We start from the raw sequence: 22,421 nt of genomic DNA, 5'->3' as shown, positions 1-22,421 counted from the left end.
TCATTCTTCTGTAATTTATCGTTTAGAATTTATGATCTATTGTCCAAAAAAGGCTGATGCTCAAAGATGTCAAGATTCTGCAATGTAGGCTAACTCTGGAAATCATATCACAATGTGCTGTGAGACAGTGAAATGCTGAGATGTTTGAGATACAGGTATGTATAGTTTATGGATTCTGATTTGACAGGACGCCCATATACTGTCTGAATGCACTAAGACACATTGATACTGTAGGTTACTGAACTGTTGATGACATGCACTCATATGGAGCCCTTTCAAGCTTAATCTTGTCCTTTAATTAGATAATAAATACACATTTTAATAAATTCAAAAAGGTGCTAAGAACCATTTTTGACTGAATGGTTCGATAAAAACAAATGTTTTTTTTATATTGGAAGAAAAGAAGAAATGGATAGAATGGTTATTATAACAAGCTTTGAGTAAACATTTTTGGGGGGAATTAAAAACTTGTGTGTATACATTAGGCAACTTTATAAACACTAAAATAATGTCCACTGATTCTAGTCAAAATGCCACTCAGTCAAGTCAATCAGGAGAAACCTTAAGGAATGTTAATGTAGAATGACAACCGTTGAGTAAATCAAGGGACATGAGATAATCGATCAATGACCCATGACTAGTGATGCCTTTGTTTGGTTGGCAGTTGATAAGATTGGATTTGGAGCAGCAGAAGAAAGAAGTGGAGATCAAGGTTTGCTACACGTTGCTAAATGTTTTGAGATAACCTCACAGTCTGGTCATGCTTTCCCCATTACTCAGTTTATGACAGTGAGACGTAATCACATTTGCTGTGTGTCGAATAACAACTCACTTAACCATAAATGACAAAGCACTCCACTTAGATCAGAAATGTTATTATTACGTATTTCTTACATTACGCAGTGACTATTGTGCATTAATAAAAATATATATATATTCCCCACAGTAATAATGTCACTGAATTTTTGCCATGGAATTTAATGTGTATTCAAATGTATACACATTGTTTGTGTGTGTTTTATCCTGCCAGATCTAAATCCTTATTGCATGTGGGTACCCTTTGAACCTTTGATATGTATGAGGACAGGGTTCCAATTCCACACACACAGTTCCTGCTCTATAAAAGCCCCGTGGCTCTGCTGTTCATCCTCCATCATTCAGAGCAGTACCACTCAGGTAAGAGCTCAAACCAGCAGGAGAAGTGAGGAGATATTAATATAGACAATTGTTCTTTTTATTCTTTCTCAAATCTTACTTTGACAGTATTTTGTCTTTCAGGGCATAACCATGAAATTCGTGGCTCTTGCACTAACTCTTCTCCTGGCTTTGGGTAAGTAACATTTGTTTGATTGTAGTAAAAAATAACTTTCTGAAAACTCTTTGCTTTGATTTTACATGGTAACAATTTAACAGCTCCTGTGTACTGTGTGTAGTGTCACAAATGTCGTCACTGTTCTCCCCAAGGTTTCTTAAAGCTTTTCTTGTGGGTCTTTTCAGGTGCCCAGGCCCGTTTTCTGCAGGGTGATGCTCCTTCCCAGTTGGAGCACTACAAGGCAGCAGCCTTGGTGTATCTGAACCAGGTCAAGGAACAAGCTCAAAAAGCTCTTGACAATATGGACGGTACCGAATATGAGCAGTATAAGTAAGAGACACTTCTTATTACGACCTCCAAGAACTCAACTCAATTCCTTTCCATTTACTGTTCCCTCATTTGTTTTCTCGTCATTTGCTATTCAATCATTTGCTCTCTTAATTTTATGTTTGTTAACTGACTCAGTTCATTACTGCTGTCTCAGTTTATAGTCATATACTGTGTATTATTTCTGTGTACTGTTTCTCTTCATAATCTTCATAACTTCTTCTTCAGTTTTAAATGCAGCTACCAATATCTCCATATTCTTGTTTCTCCCTATAAGGTTGAAACTTTCAGAGAGCCTCACTAAGCTGCAGGACTATGCCCAGACCACCTCCCAGACTCTGACCCCCTACACAGAGACCTTCTCCAACCAGTTCCTGGAGACCACCAAGCAGCTGCGCGAGCGCGTCATGACCGACATCGAAGACATCCGTTCCAAGCTGGAGCCCCACCGCGCTGAGCTGCACGATGTGCTGGAGAAGCACATGAACGAGTACCGTCAGAAACTGGAGCCCCTCTTCCAAGAGTATGTGACCATGCACCGCGAGAACAGCGAGAAGCTGCGTGCCAAGCTGCAGCCCCTGATGGATGAGATGAGGCACAAGATTGAGACCAACGTTGAGGAGACCAAGTCGAAACTGATGCCCATGGTAGAGGCTATGCGCACCAAGCTGACCGAGCGCCTGGAGGACCTGAGGACCATGGCTGCCCCCTATGCTGAGGAGTACAAGGAACAGCTTGTGAAGGCTGTTGAGGGGGCCAAGGAGAAGCTCAACCCACACACTCAGGACCTGCAGACCCGTATGGAGCCCTACATGGAGGAGCTGAAGGCCAAGTTTGCTGTTTGGTATGACACCATTTCCAAGGCCATTGAGGAATAAAACGACAAACTCAAGGACTCCGCACACAGATGCTCACAAACAGCTGTAGCAAAAGTGTTCTTAATACAATCTGTGTGTGTGTGTAAATGCAGGGCTTGTGTGTTGGGTGTTCAAAATGCTCATGTTAAATAAAAGCTTAATGTGACAATGCAAACAAATAAAATCCACCAAAAGACCTAAATCTTTTGAGTCAGTGTTTTCTTAAACTCACTTCTCTGAAATGACTTGCTATGATCACAATGTCGAGATTTACAGTAGTTCAAAATTATAAATCTTTTTAATTTTGCATTTTACAAAGAGCTACAGTTTGTTATTTTAATTAGCACAAAGATACATTTATATTTTCTTAAAAGTATAAAAATCTCAACAAAGCCATTTAAAGGGACAGTTCACCCACAAATATAAATGATATCATCAACTCACCATGAAGGTGTTCCAAATCTCTACACATTTCTTTAAACCAAACAGTTCTTGGCCAACATTGACTGCCATAGTAGTAAAATTTGCTTTATACATTTCTTTGTTCTGTTGAACACAAAATATTTTGAAGAATGTATGAAAGCACAACAGAAAACAGTTCTGGGGCACTTTTGACTACCATTGTAATTTTTCCTACTATGGTAGTCATATTTGGTTACCAGCATTCTTCCATTCAAATTTACACAGACTTGGAACAACTTGAGGGTGAGTAAATGATCACAATTTTTATTTTTGGGTGAACTGTCCCTTTAAATTTACATGAATGTACATGTTTATTCTCAAAAAATACAAAATAAACCACAGAAACACGTAGTCATACAGTTTCATGTGATATAAAAAGTTTGCAAACATGTTACATGGCCTTCACAGAACATACGTAATGTACTGAAAACCTTTGCAACTACAGTCAATAAATATTGAAGATAAGTACAATTCATATTGAAAGGATTTCGATCATTAAACTGATACCTACTGTACCATGGAAATACAAAAGCTTGGCTCACTGAATAACTGTTCGTCTGAATAACTATTATAATTATTTCAACTTCTAACTTCAAATTAATTGCATTGTAAGTATGAATGTGTATTCTCGGTACTCATTTGGAGGGACAGAAGGGACAAGAATTGTTCTTGCTGGTCTTGAGCCAAACACTGACACACTAAAGAAAAGAAAAGAAAACAACACAACACAGTTAGTACACATAGACAGCAACTGTGGGCTTTAAATGAATACACTATGATATACTCACATCTTTGTGCATTGTATGAGAGCAGTTTGTGCTATATTGGTTTCCAGCATCCACTGAGTTCTGGCATATCAAACAAAATTTCCGGGCAGAGGGCTGAGAGAAACAGAATAAAAATGCTTGAAACTCATACTTCTTGTTTTGTAAAGATATGCAGTGTATGAAATTTAGCGGCATCTAGCAGTGAGGCTACAAATTGCAAGCAACAGCTCACTTCACCCCTCTCTTTTGAAGATGTCGTCATGTTTTCGCTTCTTTGCCGAAGGAGATAACGTATTTACGAAACACACTCTGTAGAGCAGTTTGTCCGTTTAGGGCTACTATAGAAACAACAGGACGAATTCCATGTAAGGGGGCCGTGGTGTATGTAGATAGAAATAGCTCATTCTAAGGTAATAAAAACATAACGCTTCATTATGTAAGCTCTTTATACACCTCTGAAGACATAGTGAAAGTGACTTATTTGTCAGATATGGTGACCCATACCCGAAATGTGACCTCTGCATTTAAAGGTTGAGTGGTTGATTTGGAAAGGTGCTAACTTTAGCCTGCTAGCACTGAAATTATAATCCCACCCTCTATGCGATTCGCCGTCCAAAGCCACGCCTCCTCCAAACACATGAATGCATTTCGTAGATCCACGTAAAAAATTATAAACTAAATCCATTAAAGGGCACATATTTTGCAAAATTCACTTTTATAATGTGTTAAAACATTAATACGTGTCCACAGTGTCTGTAAACAAGCAGTCTAAAATGTTAAAAATGTGCTCACTCCTTTTTTAATAATTTGCGTAATTCAAAAACCCTGTTGGTAAAAGCAAAGATTTGAATTCTGCCGTTAATGTCGTCACTCAACGGCAAAGCCCGCCCAGCAGTGGTGACGATCTGCCCTATTTGCTTAGACACAGTCCCATGTGGGAAGTACAACAGTCGCCATCGTTAGATCGTCACTGGAGCTACACAATGTTTGCGCCACAGAGGGCACTACAGTTGTTCTGTATTAGGATGTACCGACCAGCATAACTGTGTTACAGAGAACAGCATGGTTAAATTTCATTTATGAAGGCAATGTCCCGCTGAGAATCAGTAAAGTATTTCACGTTTGTGCCAATCATTTCACGCCGGACTGCTTCACGAATGAGGGCCAGTACAACGCTGGACTTTCAACGAGGTTGGTACTGAAACCGGGAGTAATACCAACACTTCGTGTCCTCATATCCAGCAGAAGCAGTAACGTTAAGTATCACACCTCATATTGTTGCTGATTAGTCTTTCAAAATTGCCACTCTTAATATGCTTGGTATCGCGCTATATTGGTAATGTTGCTAACAATAGAAGTACAGCGTCTAACTGTATTTATTGACGCTGCCCTCACATGCTGTCGGGCTTATCGTAAACAATACGTAAAGTAAGTGTGACAGTTCATGATAGAACAACGTTGAAAGCGTAGTATAACTGTAGTAACGCTAAACTATACCTGATCGACCTCCATGCAGCATTTATTCTCTGGCTGTGTAGTTTTACTGCAATTCCCACACGAGCACCTGCACAGCGATTTATACATTATCATGACGGACCATGCTAATGCTTATCGATCACTTGAAGAACGTTCATTTCACAATAACTGCAAAATTACAACTAACCATTCGGAAACGTCCTGTTCCATTCTTAAGGTTGTCACTTCTTGTGTCTCTCCATCAGTGTCAGACTCCGGTTCGTACATATAGGGCTGAACACCACTAACAATTACTGACATTTTGATGTTTTGTTTTGGCCGGTACGCATCAGCACGAGTTCCTGAAACTCCACCCTCTTCTGGAGAGGGGGCTGGGACACAAAGCTCATTAACATTTAAAGAGATACAAGCAAAATCGGTGCATTTTTACACACACTCAAAAACGGGCAACTTCAACATTCTATAATAAAAGCTAAAACTTCACATACACACTCTGGGGACACCAGAGACTTATTTCACATCTAGTAAAACCATTCGAACAACCTCTCCTTTAAATTCTTCTCGAAGCAGGTACATACCTGTCCAAAAGAAAGAGAGCAACCATAGTATCGTCTTTCAGACCCTTTGCCTGCCGGAACTGACTCCATCGTGTAAAAGCTGAACCGATGTTAATTTGAGTTTTTCCTCTTTCATGATCCAGACGTTTTTTCGTCACTGCTTTTTCAAAAACTGACTTTCGTTTTGAAGATTTACTTCTTGTCAGTTCCGCAGGAAAGTTTGGTTGGTGCTGATTGTCCGCCATTCTCCCTACATTGACACAGCGGACGTGAGCGCGCTGATGACGTAAGACATCTGCGTGAACAGTGTGCGCAGTGGTATGCAAAATACCTTGGCTGAAAATGTACACATGACCAGTCACAGCGTTCGGCCAGAACATTTGATTGGGCAAACGTTTTTTGGTCCAACGCCTTTCACAGACAATATATAATTATAAAAATATTATTTGACCACTATACTTCTTGATTGCTATCAGGATGTAGAGATTTCCAACCAGCATGACAATTTTTTTTTCTGGACAGGATCACCTATTCTGCCTTTAACCCATCCAGTGAGTAGTGAACACACACACTGCAAGTCGTGAACACGCATACACCCAGAGTGGGCAGCTATCACTGCAGTGCCAGGGGAGCAAACGGGGGTAAGGTGCCTTGTTTAAGGGCACCTCAGTCATTACCAGCCGGCACTGAGAATTGAAGTCCGACTCTCTAACCACTAGGCCACGACTATATAATTTAAGGTAGTTATGTATATTATATAGCATTTCTTTAATGAAGTTCCCACCTGTGGGGGTCTTGTGTGAAAGACTTGAGCGACAGGGGCACGGAAATGAGGCCTCATGGGATGCAGCAGTTGAGCTGGTGGATGCTGGATCGGACCAACTGAACCAGGAAAAGGCCTAGCTCCAGACGGAGGCGCTATAGGCCCCGGTGGCTGAAATGGCAAAGAAAAAGATTTTAATAATTCATAGAAGAAAAAGATGGCTGATTTATAAAGACAGAGAAAGGGTGTGCTCTCACAGGTCTCTGGTTCTGTGCGAGTTTCTGTGCAACTTGAGAAATAATGTGATCCATCGACAGACCAGCCATAGTTCCACGCTCACTCTTGATTTGCTGTAGAACCCTTGTTAACTGATCTCTGATACAGACAGTGACATTGAGGTTTAAGAGTAATATACTTTAGTAAAAACATCATCATATAACTAAGTATGATCTCAGTACCTTGTGCTTTGTGGGAAATGTGAGCCCAATTTCTCAAGCACCTTGTCTAGTTTGCCTGCCGGTGAAGGGTTTGACGGAAGGGGTTGAGGGGAAGAGTTTCGTGTAGTGGTCTGCACTAATGTTTGGGGAGGGCGCACTGTTGCTTGGGGATAAAAAGCGGCTCTAGGATTATTTGGTAATCCCACATAGGTTGCTGCTGAGGCAACAGGAGGTGCAAGAGAGACACCTGGAATGCCAGGGTGCATCTGTGGCGGTACAGGTGTGACATGTGAAAGATGTAGTGGTTGAGGCAGAGAGCTGGTTGGTATGAATATTTGGGATGGTGGACCCATAGCAGAGACGGCAGGTGGATAAAGTGTGTTTTGAGATGGAGCAGAAAGTGGGGGTGTGGCCACTTGGGGTGGTGTGGCAGAGGGGTGAATCTGGGGATGAATGAAAGAAGGTGTGCTAGTGGGTGGACCAGTGCTGAAAACTGGATGGGATACAGGATTCTGAAGTGAAGTTATTATTAGCTCGAACTGTACAAAGAGAGAGAAAGTCAAATTAGTGACAAATATTTCCCCCATGACAAAAGGCCTGGCAACACAAAATCAGGTTACTAGGTGTCACTTACAAGATCCTTCATCATCCTGGTTGTAGTTATATTTCCGAAATTTGTTCTTGCAAAACATTCACATTCACATGCAACATAAAAGTTGATTCTCAACAAAATGTCTACATATTATTTTATGTTTTTATATACCCCTATTACATCCTGAAGGTTTAGATGAAACAATAGAGCAGTTAAGATATTTAAGCTTTTGCTTTCTTGCATAATTTCATCAACTTGCTCATTGCTATTCTGTCACTACTCTGAACTGTATCCATACCTGAAGACCGGTTTGAAATCTGTCCCTGGGTCTCTGACTAGTCTCGTATGTCACTCTGTGTCTCACAAGTGGGCCAACTAGAAAAGTGTTCATGAAGGGCACATGATGCTGCAAGCTGTCTACAATCTGGTGGTTTTAATCACAAATGTAAAACATCACAAGTGTGACATGCTTCTGTCTTGAAGAGTGCACTTCACTTAAAAAAACTACTCTACCAATTTATGAATGAATAATCAAACTCACTATAGGCACTGGTGGAAGTGAGGGGAGAGGGATTTGTGGCAAATTCTCCAACTGTTCACCTCTCTGCAGGAGCTGACGGTGATCATTAAACTTATTCTGTGAAAGACAAAGAGAGTGAAAAGAGAACTTCCTTTAATTTATCTTTATTACAGTAGTTCCAGCCCTCACCTTTAATACTGTCGGATTGTTGCGGACCATCACCAAATTCTGCTCCCATTTCTGTCGTTGGTGCAAATTCTGCTGGGAAGGATTTAATCTGTGCAAAATAAGCAAAAATCCCAAAGGAATCATTTCACTTTAATGCACCGGACGTATAGTAAACTATCAACAGACATTCACACACAGTACCTAAGATAATTAAGATATCTTTCTGTGTCTGCAATCCAGTCCTCCACCTCAGAAACGGCAAGCTCCTTTTGCATCTCAAGTGCAGCCATCTACTCAAACAAACACACAAAGATAAACACAAATACGCAACATGCCAATCCACAAGTTTCCCAAGCCCCATGACGCTTTGAGCGAATGATGGGTGAAACTTCCGGTTCAATGTAAACAAACGCATTTCTGCCGTATTTCAAGTCATTCGTTTGTAGCAGAATATGAATTTACACACTGACAGCACTTATAAACTACATCAGCATACTGTCCACTACTTTATAGAGAAATGGGATGATGATTTTAATACTTGATGGCGGATATTTAGTAACTTTATTGATTCAGTTGTTGTGATAGTAAACCAATGAGCAATTTGAAAATTATGGAGGGTTTTCAATATCTTTACATGATGTCGATTGTGTGCTATTTAAAGATGTGGTAAACCATTATTTTTGTATTTAAAAGCAAACTGCAAAGCGTTACACGGGCCGCGTGCACATATTGTAAAGCTTCTGTATCGTCAGCTGCATTAATCTGATACTAAAGATCACGTGCAAAAACTGCCTTTAAACATTCTCTCTCAGTTTTGTTTATAAGCCGATGAGTGCATCAAGCATATCAGATGAGAAATAGTGCACATGATGATGTGATGTATTCCAACAGATTTGTGATAACATGTTTGTAAAATACAGTAAAGAATCCTTGTAAATGCAGTTTACTGTCTCGCGTTTTTATAGAAGACAACACAGTTTATTGATGATTACATGAATCTATTTGAACTCCCTTTTAAAACTCATTTTAAACTATGAGCACATTCAGTCTAAGTGATGTTTAATGTTCATTAACTATTTGCTTGTGATAAGCGGTCCACATTTTAAAGTTCGTCTTTTTAAAACTGTACAGTCCCTCACAGGAGCAGTCCGTCTTCAGATCTGTGTGTGAAGCGGTCTTTTTTAAGACGTGAAATAAGCTTCGCCTGGTTGTAAATGCATCCACGAACAGCAGGTGTTGCTCATCAGTTTGGATTTTTTTAATAGATTACCACATAACCGACAGTATTACAATTCAAAATATCATCAGTCTCATTTTCTCTCATCAGAATAAGTTATTCAACACTGCAATACACTACTTCCGTATAGTGTATTGCACCGGATGTTTTACCCACATTCATTTTTACAGTAGCACCCTCCGGAAACTTAAGGATAAGATAAGAACCTGTACAATTTCTGGAATGAAAGGAATTAGCTGGGAGGGTGCAAGACGTACCTCATCGCTTAGTGCTGTCTGATTGGCTTGCTCTGCCTGCCTGCAAAGCGTCTCCATTTCCACCCTTAAATCAGCTATTTCCTTCTCCCAAGTCAGTCTGTAATATAGACAAGCATAAAACTGATAAAAACACAGAAGCAGACACAGAGACATTGTAAGTCTTTTAACTTGCTTTGGATATTTACTTCTCTTGACTCTGCTCCTCTTTTAGCATCTTTATTTTTTTGTCTGTGTCCTCCAGCTCCTGAGCCAGTCTACATAGCAGATGTTCAGAAATTCAGTCACACAGACAGATCAAAGCAAACAGATTACAGATTACGGACAGTAGCTTCGTCCGAAATCGTAGTACCTATCTATCGACCTTTATAACAGTACATTCTATATAGTATGAGTGGGAGCAGTATGAATACATTTCGGACATACTGCATCTGCCATGTTTTATGGTCATGTGACCTGTATGCTCTTTGACCTATGACAACAACCTGTCAGTAGGCTTTGGTAAAAACATACTTTAACTTTAGTCATGAGAAATTCCTTTATCTGCACTTATATATAAGAACGAACATCCGCCTTAAAGTTTTCCGCTATTTTTATTTGATTTACATTTGACTGTTGCTCAGCAACTGTGACATCATGGGAATAGTGTCCGTTGCACAAATCTCAGCGGAAGCAGTAGACCATCTGGGTATTTCTCACCTACTGTTTTTTCCATACTGAGGTATCGGACATAGTATTCATGACTCTTCTCGCTTACTATATATAGTATGGAAATAGGAAATTTTGGACGCAGGGAGTGTGTTGCTCCAATCATTTATATTTACCTTGTTTTCTCCTTTTCCTTTCCTTCTTTTTCAGCAGTAAGCTCTTGCCGTTTTATCATGAAGTTTTTCCGTGTGGTCTTGCTGCTATTCAGCTCCAGTTTCGTTTGCAAGGACTCAATTTTTTGTATAAAACCCTGAATTTCAACAGCAATACAAAAACTAGGCTCAAGAGGTAATACCAGAAGGCATGACTAAGAAATCCAACAATATATTATCATTTCATGATTATAAAATACAACATTTATGGTGTGTTTAGGACATACTGAATAACTCCAGTGCTATAGTTAATAACTGCTTTTAAAGCTCTGAGAGAGACAGATTTACATTACATTTATGCATTTCTTTGGCAGACGCTTTTATTCAAAGGGACTTTAAGTGCATTCACACAATGTACTATGTACACATAGTACAGGTACATCTCAAAAATTAGAATATCATGAAAAAGGTCAATATTTTTTGTCACTCATTTCAGAAAGTGAAACCCACATATTATATAGATTCACTACACATAGAGTGAAATATTTCAAGCCTTTATTTCTTGAAATTTTGATGATTGCTCTAAAATTTCCTGGTAGATGGCTGCGTTGACTGTGGACTTCAGAAAACACAGTGGACCAAGTCTTCTTTTCAGATGAAAGTATATTTTGCATTTCATTTGGAAATCAAGGTCCCAGAGTCTGGAGGAAGAGTGGAGATTCACAGAATCCATGTTGCTTGAAGTCCAGTGTAAAGTTTCCACAGTCAGTGATGATTTGGGCTGCCATGTCATCTGCTGGTGTTGGTCCACTGTGTTTTCTGAAGTCCACAGTCAACGCAGCCATCCACCAGGAAATTTTAGAGCACTTCATGCTTCCTTCTGCTGACAAGCTTTATGGAGATGCTGATTTCATTTTCCAGCAGGACTTGGCACCTGCACACACTGCCAAAGGTACCAAAAGCTGGTTCAATGACCATGGTAGTACTGTGCTTGATTGGCCAGCAAACCCACCTGACCTGAACCCCATAGAGAATCTGTGGGGTATTGTCAAGAGGAAGATGAGAGACACCAGACCCAACAATGCAGATGACCTGAAGGCCGCTATGTTTGTTTGTTTGTTTATTTAAAGTTTGACAAGACAGGATATTGCCACACAAGACCCTGAAATGAGTCAAACATATACATGCTACAAAACTAACATTTACTAATATACAGGGCATAAAATAGTAATATACAAATGAAATAAATTACTATACAAGCAATAGTAAAATGTAGACTAAAAATATATAGTTATTTATACAACAGTTTTAGAGCACGAGGAATAAAGGAGAGTTCATGTCGTTTAGTTTTACTCCTGGATACAGCAAATGTCCTGAGCTGCCGAAGAGAATAGGTAGGTGTTGGGGCCAGAGGGAGAAAACAATGCAGCGGTGATGAACTGTCCCTGAGTAATTTAGTTAAGGTACGTATAGTGGCTTCATCACACCTCTCACTCAATGTTGGAAAGGTTGAAGTCGGAATGCCTATGATACGACAGCGTCGCTTTTGAATTCTCTCTAACTCCTCAGAGAGACCTTTAGGCAGTCCACCCCATACTGGGCTTGCATACTCCAGAACTGGTCGTATAAAAGTCAAATATATTTGCACTAAAACATCGCAGGGAAGACCTCCTTTCTTTGCAAAAGAAAGATAGTAAATTCTGGAGCGCACCTTCGAAATCATGTACATAATATGGGCGTCCCAAGACAAGTCAGATGATATTTGAACTCCAAGCAATTTAAAGGTAGAAACTCTTCTAATTGCATGTCCTGAGACAACAGAAGAAGGAGGGGAGGGAATGTTATCCTGTCGTTTGGCACTAATTACCATGTCCACAGTCTTAGCTCCATTCAGCGCCAATGTAAATTCCTGTCCCCATTCGACTACAGAATCCAAAGCCTTCTGAGTGAGTCCAGGTAGGGATCCAATTAGAAACTCAGTGATTGTCAGATCGTCAGCGTATTTCACAGGAATTACTGAGGGAGGCAGATGTGAATCCAAGCTGTTTATACAGATGACAAAAAGCAGAGGGGATAGAAGTCCCCCCTGAGGAACACCTGCTGAAACTGGAAAGGAATTGGACACACAGGAGCCCCACTTCACCTTCTGCTCTCTGTTATCCAAGTAACTCCTCACGATAAGCCAGAGTGGCCGTCTGACATGCAAGTCAGCTAAGGAATATAGCAATCGACCATGATCAATAGTGACAAAAGCTCGAGTGAAATCAACAAAAACAGCATGTATGTCCATTTTGGTGGAACTGTTAAGAGCTTCATGCCAGTGCTGCAAAACTTGAATCAGAGCAGTGTCAGTTGATCTATTCCTCATAAAGCCATGTTGTGATGGTTCAATCTTAGTAACTGTAACCTCCAGAATGGCATCTCTGAGGATTCCTACGAAAACTTTTCCAACACAGCTTAGTAATGAGATCTGGCGATAATCTGCTGGGAAACAAGGCTTTGCTTTTTTGGAGACAGCTTTTACTATAGCCTCCTTCCATTGTTGTGGAAAAATGTTATGCTGGATGCACGTATTGAAGATATCACATAACACCGGTGCCAGCTCCTCATGAAAAGTCTTTAGCACCCAGGAAGGAATGCAGTCAGGACCAGCAGCCTTGGTTGCATTCACTTTACGAAGTCTAGCTTTGACTTGTCCGATACTCAGAGGAGGTACACTTCAATTTGACAGCTTGTGGGTAACTTCTTCCTCAGACAGTGAAGTATGGCTTGCAGAGTTCCACACAGAAGCAAAGTGCCTCCCCAGAATGTCACACTCACGTTGCACAATGTTTTGCTCCTGAGGCACCACATCATTCCTTTCTCCTTCCATCCCCATTAAAGCCTTCACAGACTTACACCATTGTTTAGGCTTGGAGCATCGTAGTTCCTCCACCTCATGCTGGTAATATTGTTTCTTTGCGCACTTGATTTTCATGGCTATGGTTGATTTTAATTTAATATAAGACGTTTTGTCGCCAGAACAAAATGCCCTCTGTCTGTCCTTTATCAGATCTTTAATTTGAACAGTCATCCAAGGCTTATCTGTGTTTGTAATAGAGACCTTCTTTAATGGAACTGTTTTATCCAAGACGGATATGATAGTTGAAGTAAAGGCACCAACCTTAGCTTCAGGGTCTGTAGCTTCATGAATGTGAGAAAAGTCAGTAATGTTCATAAGGAGACCCAATTCCCTGATTGTCTCGGGTGTACGTTTTCTACAATAAATGTGTTTTATAGGTTTGTTGGGCCAGTTACCTGCATTTAGCAAGATAGTCTGATGGTCAGAAGAACCCACAGGAGGCAAGTGCTCAGGTGACTGATACATGGAGGAGATATTGGTAAATATTGAGTCTAGTTGACTTGCCCTTCTTGTTGCTCCAACCACGGTTTGTTTTAACCCATATCTGCTGCAAATGGTTTCCGACTTGTACTTATTTGTGTCACCAAGTAGGACAATTGCAGCCTGCTGGTAGTTACATTCATGTTACTAAGACAACTGTCCAAATACTGTGTAATTAGTGTATCAGGTTGGGCTGTTACAGAAGAACGTGGTGGAAAATAGAGCACAGCCGCAATAATACAACTTAGTCCTCATGGTAAACGACTGGGACGTAACCAGACCCACAGAGCTTCATATTCATCTTCTTCTAGATGAGTCAGTCGCATTTGCTTGATGGTGTCACAAACATACAATGCAACTCCTCCTCCCGCACCTCTCTCGCGATCCCGCCGGTGTGTTGTATATCCGGGAAAAGTTACAACTGAATCTGGAATATCAGCATTTAACCATGTCTCTGAAACAGCGACAACTGCTGAGTTGTTAATCGATGCTACACTGTACAGCTCATCACATTTGTGACGTAAAGAGCGCACATTAGAAAGAAGAAAACCAGGCATAGATGGTATTGACTTGTGTTGTTTTGTCTTGATATGAATTAAATTATTGGGATGGTAGCAACAGTCATATGGAAACATTCTTTGCCTAGTCAACTGTCTTTTAATATCCCCTGCAGTTCCACAAGAAGTAGAGCGATTTCCAACAATTGTACATATTGAATGAATATAATTTCTACCAGCTTTCTTACCCCTTGGACGAGATCTGAGTCGTAAAATCCCATTTGACCGCAACATGTTCTTGATTTCAGAAGCCAGAGGAGATGCACATCTTCTCAGACTTTTTAAGAAATAGGAATCACTCAAATGACCAAGTTGTTCCATCATAAGGAAAAGAGGGAGGCGTTTTGTTAAAGATAGTTTCCTCAGCAAAGGTTTCCTGTCATCCACCCAGCTATAGTTAAGTAGGCCGCATTTCCAGAATCCATCCAGAATCTCCCAGAAATAAATCCATCCACATGTCCTAACTCCCCATTCAGTGAAGTAATCAAACAAACAAATAATCTATCCGTGCATTTCCGACCTACAATAAGTTAAAATAGTTTAAAAAGCTTAAAAAGACTGATTGCTGAGCAGCATACCACTCATGCGGCTGCCCTTAAAAGCGCCACCTATCTTGTTCAAAGCAACCTGGGCTTCCATTACACCAGAGCAGTGCCACAGGCTGATTGCCTCCATGCCACGCCACATTGATGCAGTAATTCATGCGAAAGGAGGCCCAACCAAATATTGAGTGCATAGAAATGAACATACTTTTCAGAAGCCTGACATTTCCGTTTAAAATTTCCTTTTTTTATTGATCTTATGTAATATTCTAATTTTCTGAGACATTGAATTTTGGGTTTTCATTATCTGTAAGGAATAATCATCAAAATTTCAAGAAATAAAGGCTTGAAATATTTCACTCTATGTGTAATGAATCTATATAATATATGGGTTTCACTTTCTGAAATGAGTGACAAAAAATATTGACCTTTTTCACAATATTCAAATTTTTTGAGATGTACCTGTATGTGTGTTCCCCCAGGAATCGAACTCACAACCTTTGCACTGCCAAGACAATGCTCTGCTATGAGGTTGCATTTGTGCCAAAAACGTGTCGATTGAGTTGTACAATACAATTGTCTATGTCCACTGAAGGCTATTTCCTGTGTTGCATTTGTTTTTGGTATGCGTGTATGTATGTGTCCTCAGTTTATGTCGTCTGTATGTGTCAACCTCCCTGTCGTTCGTTATTGACGTCTCTATATGTTGTCCAATTGTGTTGTCTGTTTATGTCAGCGGTGTCCAAAGTCAGTCCTGGAGGGCCGGTGTCCTGCAAAGTTTAGCTTCAACCCTAATCAAACACACCTGAACAGCTAATCAAGGTCTCACAAAGCAGACTAGAAACTTGCATTCTGATTCCTGCAGCAGCTTTGCCACAACACACGTCATACTTACTCCTGTTGTTGCGCTATCATTTCCGCATAAGTTAATCTTTTGACAGAACTTGCTGAAGATAAACTATTTAATAACAAACTTTTTTAAATACAATTATTTTTAATAACGCATTTCATTAGATTTACGGTTACGGTAAGGTTTTGGGTTAACATACATTTATGAATCTATCCTGACTACATTTTAAATCAAATTTAAAATGATAAGAGCAAATGTTGGCAATCACGGTTAGCAACTTACTCTCCAAATTGAAGCTAAGTATATAAAGTGGGAGCAGTTGGATCTGGATCCAACCACGTCCCCTGGATCTCGTGTTCTGGAGTGTGGACCATTGCCAACACGGAGGACGACATATACAGTACAAACAACATAACCGGATGACAGGGAGGACAACAAATACAGAATACATAAACTGAAGACAGACACGCATACCAAAAACAAATAAAAAATGCAATAGAAGTAGACATTGTGCAACGCAGACATTTCTGGCACATATGGAACCCCCTAATTTTCTAATTAGGAACAGTTACTGATGGAAGATGCACAAGTGTGAGATGGAACCTTGTATCGATGACCCGTTTCTTGTATGGTCTTCTGTAGATTGCTGACACAGAGATTGTGTTCATCCTTTTCTGCTGCATGCTGCTTCAAAAGAGCCTCATACTCTTGGGTCAACTTCATTCTGCAGTCGTCTATAGAACGCTAGAGAGAATAAGGAAAATGATATAAAATCCATATATACTAACCCATGATTTAAAGTCATCTTACATGTCCCTATTTTTCATAAAAACACACAGACACCACAGTCCTGAAGTAAATCGGCAGTAGGGTGTTGAAACCTTACCATGTCTGATTTCCAATCCTCGTTTGTGTTTGTAGATCTTTCCTCTGTGCTGTTCTCTGTCTGTAGTAAAAACAACAATGAAACTGACACATACAGATGATCTTTACCATTGTAAAAGATGTGTTATCAGGTGGTTGGCCAAACCTGTGCGGTTTGGCTGTGGGTTTCTTTGCCGAGTGGAAATGTGTTGTGTGGGTCTTCAGCATATTCATTTAATACTGCTGGTAAGCTGTTCTCAGTGGACCAGATGCCGGTGGATGAGCTGATCCATGGGGAGGGATCAGGGGGAATCACGACAGAATCGGGACAACTGACGAAACAAAGGGGACAAACGGTGGTGTTGTCGTGTCTTTAAAGAAAACCCGTTAAAATTCCACTTTAACCTGTTGTATAACGTACTTACTGAACTAGGTCTTCATCATCTAACGCGAAACTCCACTCACTTTCCATTGACACAAATCAAAAGGCTGTGGATATAATAAACATGTAGATTTTAAACTTAAGTAGATATCATTTTATAGACGCAACTCCACTGGTTTAGCGGTTATATGTATACATATTTACCAACGATACGCTGATTTTTTTAAAGTAAATTAAAAGCCCAAATTAAATTACAAAATGTGACCGCCAAAAGCAAAGCTAACGCTAGAACACAGAAACGAAACTCGAAAAGCTCACACAAATTCAGAGCTGAGTGGTTCAATATATCAGTGTAGTCTTATTAAATAAGCCTAATAAGGACCCTTTTAAAAGCTACAGACATTCGCTGATTCAACTTTTACAGTCTCTAAACCTAAACGTGGTTTATTATTTCCGGAGTGTGACGTCACACGCAGACGCGTTCAAGCGCTTTGTAGGCCCTGCCCCAAATGACACACTCCGGTCTTGTGGACCTCCTCTGAGTCCACGCTTGGTGATGTCAGGAAGTGCAGACCTATAGGGCACTAGGCACAAGTCCACAAGGGTACATGGGAGTGCATTTTGGGACAGACTTGAGGTCATCACACCAGAAAGAGCAAGCGGTGCTTTCTAATCACTCTCGCGGTACTTTGTTGTCATTCGCTGATCAGTCTGCGCAGCGCCTCGTGAAGTCGACCACTTGTTGTCCCATTGTTGTTATTTGGGACTGGAGCTGCCGGTTTTTATTGTTCTGTAGTTCATATGTTGATATACCACCCGAGCATTATACAATAGATACTTATGTTTGTAATGCATTAATTTGTCATGACGTAAATGCAACTGCTTATGTATATGTATTTATTTGTATACACTATTCTTCTGTATACACTTCTTAATATGCATATATGTTGTTATTTAATATTTCTTTATAATACAGAAGCTGTGTTGTTCAGCTTTACAGAGTCCAGAGACAACTAGATATAAATCTACAACAAAACATGGCTTATTACCTTAAGTAAGAAAATGCACTGCATTCAAAGTTTTTATTCTTGAATAGCTGGCTTAATAGAAAATAAATAAGCAATAATACGAATAAGTAACTAATTAAAAAAATTGAATTTTATCAAAACATACATTTAAAAATGTATCCGTCATGTTGACGTATATATATGTTTTTTTATTTATTTATCAATAGGGTAAATTACAATATGTAATAGTACAAAATTGCACAATGCAAATAACCAAAACAAAAAAACACATCAGTTATACATCTAAAACATTAAGAATTTTATCCAGTAGCCGAGATGTCTTAACAGCTTTGCTATTGTTGCGTAATAATATTAAAGAATCAACAAATTCTTTATATCTGTGGAAAACAATCTACATTTGGTACAATTGACAAACATTTTGCTTTATGTATATGGTATTTTCCAAGTAGAATAAGAATTTTAAGAATATTATCTATTTCCAAAGAACCAGTATCACAATCCAAAAACAAGACCATTTTGTCAGTTATATTAATAAACTTATAAAATGTCTTAAAAATCAACAAAGAGATATGTTTACGTATATGTCTGACATGCACGACACTTCTCCCATCCGTTCTGTGATTGGGCGTTCGCAAGGATTCCTGGGTAGGGGACTTCAGTGGAGTCTGCGTCAATGCGGACTTCGCCGAATACCGTGTCGAGGGCACAAAGGAGGCGCTCGCGAGCAAATTTATGAGCGCTAGAAAGACAAATGGGACACCCTACGGACTCGTAGACTTGGCGAGAACGCGCAATTTAAGTCCACGAGACCGCAAATCCACATGAAGTGCGCCATTTGGGACAGGGCCGTAGTGATGGGGGCCGTAGTGATGGGAAGTCCGGCTCTTTTCTGCGAACCGGTTCTTTCGGACAGTTCGTTTCAATGAACCGGTTCAAAAGACCGGTTCACCAATTCTCTTACGCTCTGACGTAATGACGTCACTCGCCCTGACGAAACACGTCAAGTCTAGACTCTAGTATCATCCCGACCGCCTGGGATGAAAATACACTCGGCATACTAAAATATAAACCAAAACCAGTAATCAAAACTTCTGTCAGTTAACACATCACGTCATGATCTGACACGTTTCTTGTGCACCCAAATAGGCACAGTGAAGTGCAGCAAACTATGACATTTTAAGTCTTAAAGATAAAAAGTGAATAATTAATCTTCATCAGCATTTTACAGAAAATACACTCACCTAAAGGATTATTAGGAACACCATACTAATACGGTGTTTGACCCCCTTTCGCCTTCAGAACTGCCTTAATTCTACGTGGCATTGATTCAACAAGGTGCTGAAAGCATTCTTTAGAAATGTTGGCCCATATTGATAGGATAGCATCTTGCAGTTGATGGAGATTTGTGGGATGCACATCCAGGGCACGAAGCTCCCGTTCCACCACATCCCAAAGATGTTCTATCGGGTTGAGATCTGGTGACTGTGGGGGCCATTCTAGTACAGTGAACTCATTGTCATGTTCAAGAAACCAATTTGAAATGATTCGAGCTTTGTGACATGGTGCATTATCCTGCTGGAAGTAGCCATTAGAGGATGGGTACATGGTGGTCATAAAGGGATGGACATGGTCAGAAACAATGCTCAGGTAGGCCGTGGCATTTAAACGATGCCCAATTGGCACTAAGGGGCCTAAAGTGTGCCAAGAAAACATCCCCCACACCATTACACCACCACCACCAGCCTGCACAGTGGTAACAAGGCATGATGGATCCATGTTCTCATTCTGTTTACGCCAAATTCTGACTCTACCATTTGAATGTCTCAACAGAAATCGAGACTCATCAGACCAGGCAACATTTTTCCAGTCTTCAACTGTCCAATTTTGGTGAGCTCGTGCAAATTGTAGCCTCTTTTTCCTATTTGTAGTGGAGATGAGTGGTACCCGGTGGGGTCTTCTGCTGTTGTAGCCCATCTGCCTCAAGGTTGTGCGTGTTGTGGCTTCACAAATGCTTTGCTGCATACCTCGGTTGTAACGAGTGGTTATTTCAGTCAAAGTTGCTCTTCTATCAGCTTGAATCAGTCGGCCCATTCTCCTCTGACCTCTAGCATCAACAAGGCATTTTCGCCCACAGGACTGCCGCATACTGGATGTTTTTCCCTTTTCACACCATTCTTTGTAAACCCTAGAAATGGTTGTGCGTGAAAATCCCAGTAACTGAGCAGATTGTGAAATACTCAGACCGGCCCGTCTGGCACCAACAACCATGCCACGCTCAAAATTGCTTAAATCACCTTTCTTTCCCATTCTGACATTCAGTTTGGAGTTCAGGAGATTGTCTTGACCAGGACCACACCCCTAAATGCATTGAAGCAACTGCCATGTGATTGGTTGATTAGATAATTGCATTAATGAGAAATTGAACAGGTGTTCCTAATAATCCTTTAGGTGAGTGTATATGATCCATGCATAATTCAATACGATTTATGTGTTATTAAATAAACTTACGCTTTGCCAGATTGCTCCATATATTTTAAGTCCTCGGTTCACGTGCGCTCGTAACATTAGCACAGAATCAGTTGTCCACACTGTCAGTGTTGCCAGATAGAGTTGAAGGTTTCCAGCCCAAAAACGGTCCAAAACCCGCCCAAACGCACACAAAACCGCCCAAAATATTTGATTAATATTTGGTTAAATTTGATCAATATTTATCTATTTTAAATGCCACAATTAATGTACCATGCTATGGCTAGCGACATACACCAGCAGCAACGGAACCACAGTAACAAAATGACAACATAAGACGTTCACATCTATGGCCCATGGCCCCGCCCTCACACCGCACACAATGCACTTTTACAGTGTAGATTTAGTTTAAAGATCATTCACATACCCAATTCGTTAATAACGAGTTCAACAATGTGTATTGAAATTATATTTTATACTTCAAATATTATTATTTTAACTATTATTACTACTACATTTTACACATTATAAACAGGTGTGTAAGTAAGAGCGAGACAAACAGACAGAGAGAGGGAGATCTTGCCTACCTTTAAATGCAGAACAGTAACAGGGTGTCGGTTGTAAGTTACAACTTGTAACTTGACAGCATGCTGAAGAACACAGCTAAACGCAACTTTTCAGAATCACTCTCCCACTCCTTTCTGTAACATGTTTTATATTTTGCCCACTTAGACTTCGGCATATTGACTGTTTATATTTCCCGCTGAGTATGGCAAGCGATTTTTTGGCGGTTGCAAAACTGTCTTTGGCGGTGGCAAACTATCACTTGTGATTGGCTAAAAGCTGCTGCGAGCTGCCTGCGACCTCGTCAGTGGGCGTGTTTAGTAACGTCACGATTACTAATTGGATGGAGTAGCCTACACCCACACTTGGGTTTTGTTAAATAATAAGCCTATACATTGTACATGTTTCAAACCCGCCAAACTGATCCCAAATCCGCCCAAATTTTGTCCACCCGCCCAATCCAATTATTACCCGCACAATCATATTCAAAACCGCCCAATTGGACCCGCCCAATCTGGCAACCCTGCACACTGTTCTGTAGCCTCACGGTGAATCACGCATGCTCACTATCATTAGCTCATCGGTTCTCACTCTCGACCGACTCGGACGTGTCCGAAAGAGGCGGCTCTTCGGTTCGTGTACTGCTGATCGAAAGCTGTTGCGAACCGGCTCTTGACTCGAGAACGAGAACCGCTCTAGCAGTGGCATGAACGTAAACGGCGCTGCAGATTGGTTTACTTACAGTGATAAGGCAGTAATAAAGTCCTAAACATCTTTCCAATGTGTTTTATAGTATCACACCTCTGTTTTATAAAAATATCTGACTTGTCTGAAAGAAGCGGCTCTTCGGTTCGTGAATCGAAAGCTGTTGCAACCGGTTCGTGTCAGAAGAAGCGATTCGCGAACCGGCAACCGGTTCGACGGTTCACAAATCGGAAATGTCCTACAGAAACGGTTCTCGTGACTCTAGATTCTTCTAGTCTGCGAAAGCGATTCAAGGAAACGTTTAGATTTATATAATCTTGTTTAGAAATTAAATAAAATGTTCATGAACACACCATGGATTACTTATGAAACAAATAAATGTTTAGTTTATTATTTTTACAAACAATTATTTTTAACCTTTACAATAATTAACATAAAAGCACAACTGCACAAACGTTTTCTGTAATGCATTTTAAGCAACATTAATATTAAGAATATGTTTGTACAAATATTTATGACCATTAAAAAGTGTGATCTGTGTTCAAATGTTTA

At 40.2% G+C, this 22,421-nt stretch overlaps 2 protein-coding genes across 4 annotated transcripts; one reads left to right on the top strand and one right to left on the bottom strand.

Annotated features, from left to right (window-relative positions):
• Window positions 1-1,045: 1,045 nt before the first annotated feature.
• On the top strand, window positions 1,046-2,611 carry apoa1a (apolipoprotein A-Ia). Its single transcript, XM_057322289.1, has 4 exons — window positions 1,046-1,176; window positions 1,279-1,330; window positions 1,498-1,642; window positions 1,917-2,611. The coding sequence occupies exons 1-4, from the start codon at window positions 1,048-1,050 to the stop codon at window positions 2,515-2,517; spliced, it is 927 nt and encodes a 308-aa protein (XP_057178272.1). The 5' UTR covers window positions 1,046-1,047; the 3' UTR covers window positions 2,518-2,611.
• Window positions 2,612-2,765: 154 nt separating this feature from the next.
• On the bottom strand, window positions 2,766-21,034 carry rnf214 (ring finger protein 214). Of its 3 annotated transcripts, none has more exons than XM_057357693.1 (16): window positions 20,643-21,034; window positions 17,150-17,213; window positions 16,891-17,056; window positions 16,747-16,806; window positions 16,464-16,604; window positions 10,554-10,687; window positions 9,918-9,986; window positions 9,733-9,829; window positions 8,440-8,528; window positions 8,260-8,347; window positions 8,092-8,187; window positions 6,980-7,497; window positions 6,779-6,896; window positions 6,543-6,692; window positions 3,747-3,839; window positions 2,766-3,656 (listed from the first exon to the last, which is right to left on the bottom strand). In XM_057357693.1, the coding sequence occupies exons 2-16, from the start codon at window positions 17,194-17,196 to the stop codon at window positions 3,594-3,596; spliced, it is 1,929 nt and encodes a 642-aa protein (XP_057213676.1). In that variant the 5' UTR covers window positions 17,197-17,213; window positions 20,643-21,034; the 3' UTR covers window positions 2,766-3,593. The 3 variants fall into 3 exon arrangements, with proteins under 3 accessions (XP_057213676.1, XP_057213667.1, XP_057213665.1); XM_057357684.1 differs by lacking the exon at window positions 20,643-21,034 and adding an exon at window positions 17,425-17,599; XM_057357682.1 differs by lacking the exon at window positions 20,643-21,034 and having other exon boundaries at window positions 17,150-17,598.
• Window positions 21,035-22,421: the final 1,387 nt, after the last annotated feature.

The sequence above is a fragment of the Triplophysa rosa genome, linkage group LG2 (genome assembly GCF_024868665.1).
Source record: "Triplophysa rosa linkage group LG2, Trosa_1v2, whole genome shotgun sequence".
Taxonomy (NCBI): domain Eukaryota; kingdom Metazoa; phylum Chordata; class Actinopteri; order Cypriniformes; family Nemacheilidae; genus Triplophysa; species Triplophysa rosa.
This window is presented reverse-complemented; position numbering and strand designations above follow the sequence as displayed.

Coding starts and splice junctions, on each gene's coding strand:
- apoa1a (XM_057322289.1), top strand. CDS start 1,048: ATGTGGGTACCCTTTGAACCTTTGATATGTATGAGGACAGGGTTCCAA. Junction 1,177..1,278: donor TTCAGAGCAGTACCACTCAG/GTAAGAGCTCAA, acceptor TTTGTCTTTCAG/GGCATAACCATGAAATTCGT. Junction 1,331..1,497: donor AACTCTTCTCCTGGCTTTGG/GTAAGTAACATT, acceptor GGGTCTTTTCAG/GTGCCCAGGCCCGTTTTCTG.
- rnf214 (XM_057357693.1), bottom strand. CDS start 17,196: ATGGAAAGTGAGTGGAGTTTCGCGTTAGATGATGAAGACCTAGTTCA. Junction 6,897..6,979: donor CATTTCCCACAAAGCACAAG/GTACTGAGATCA, acceptor TGTCTGTATCAG/AGATCAGTTAACAAGGGTTC. Junction 6,693..6,778: donor TCGCACAGAACCAGAGACCT/GTGAGAGCACAC, acceptor TTGCCATTTCAG/CCACCGGGGCCTATAGCGCC.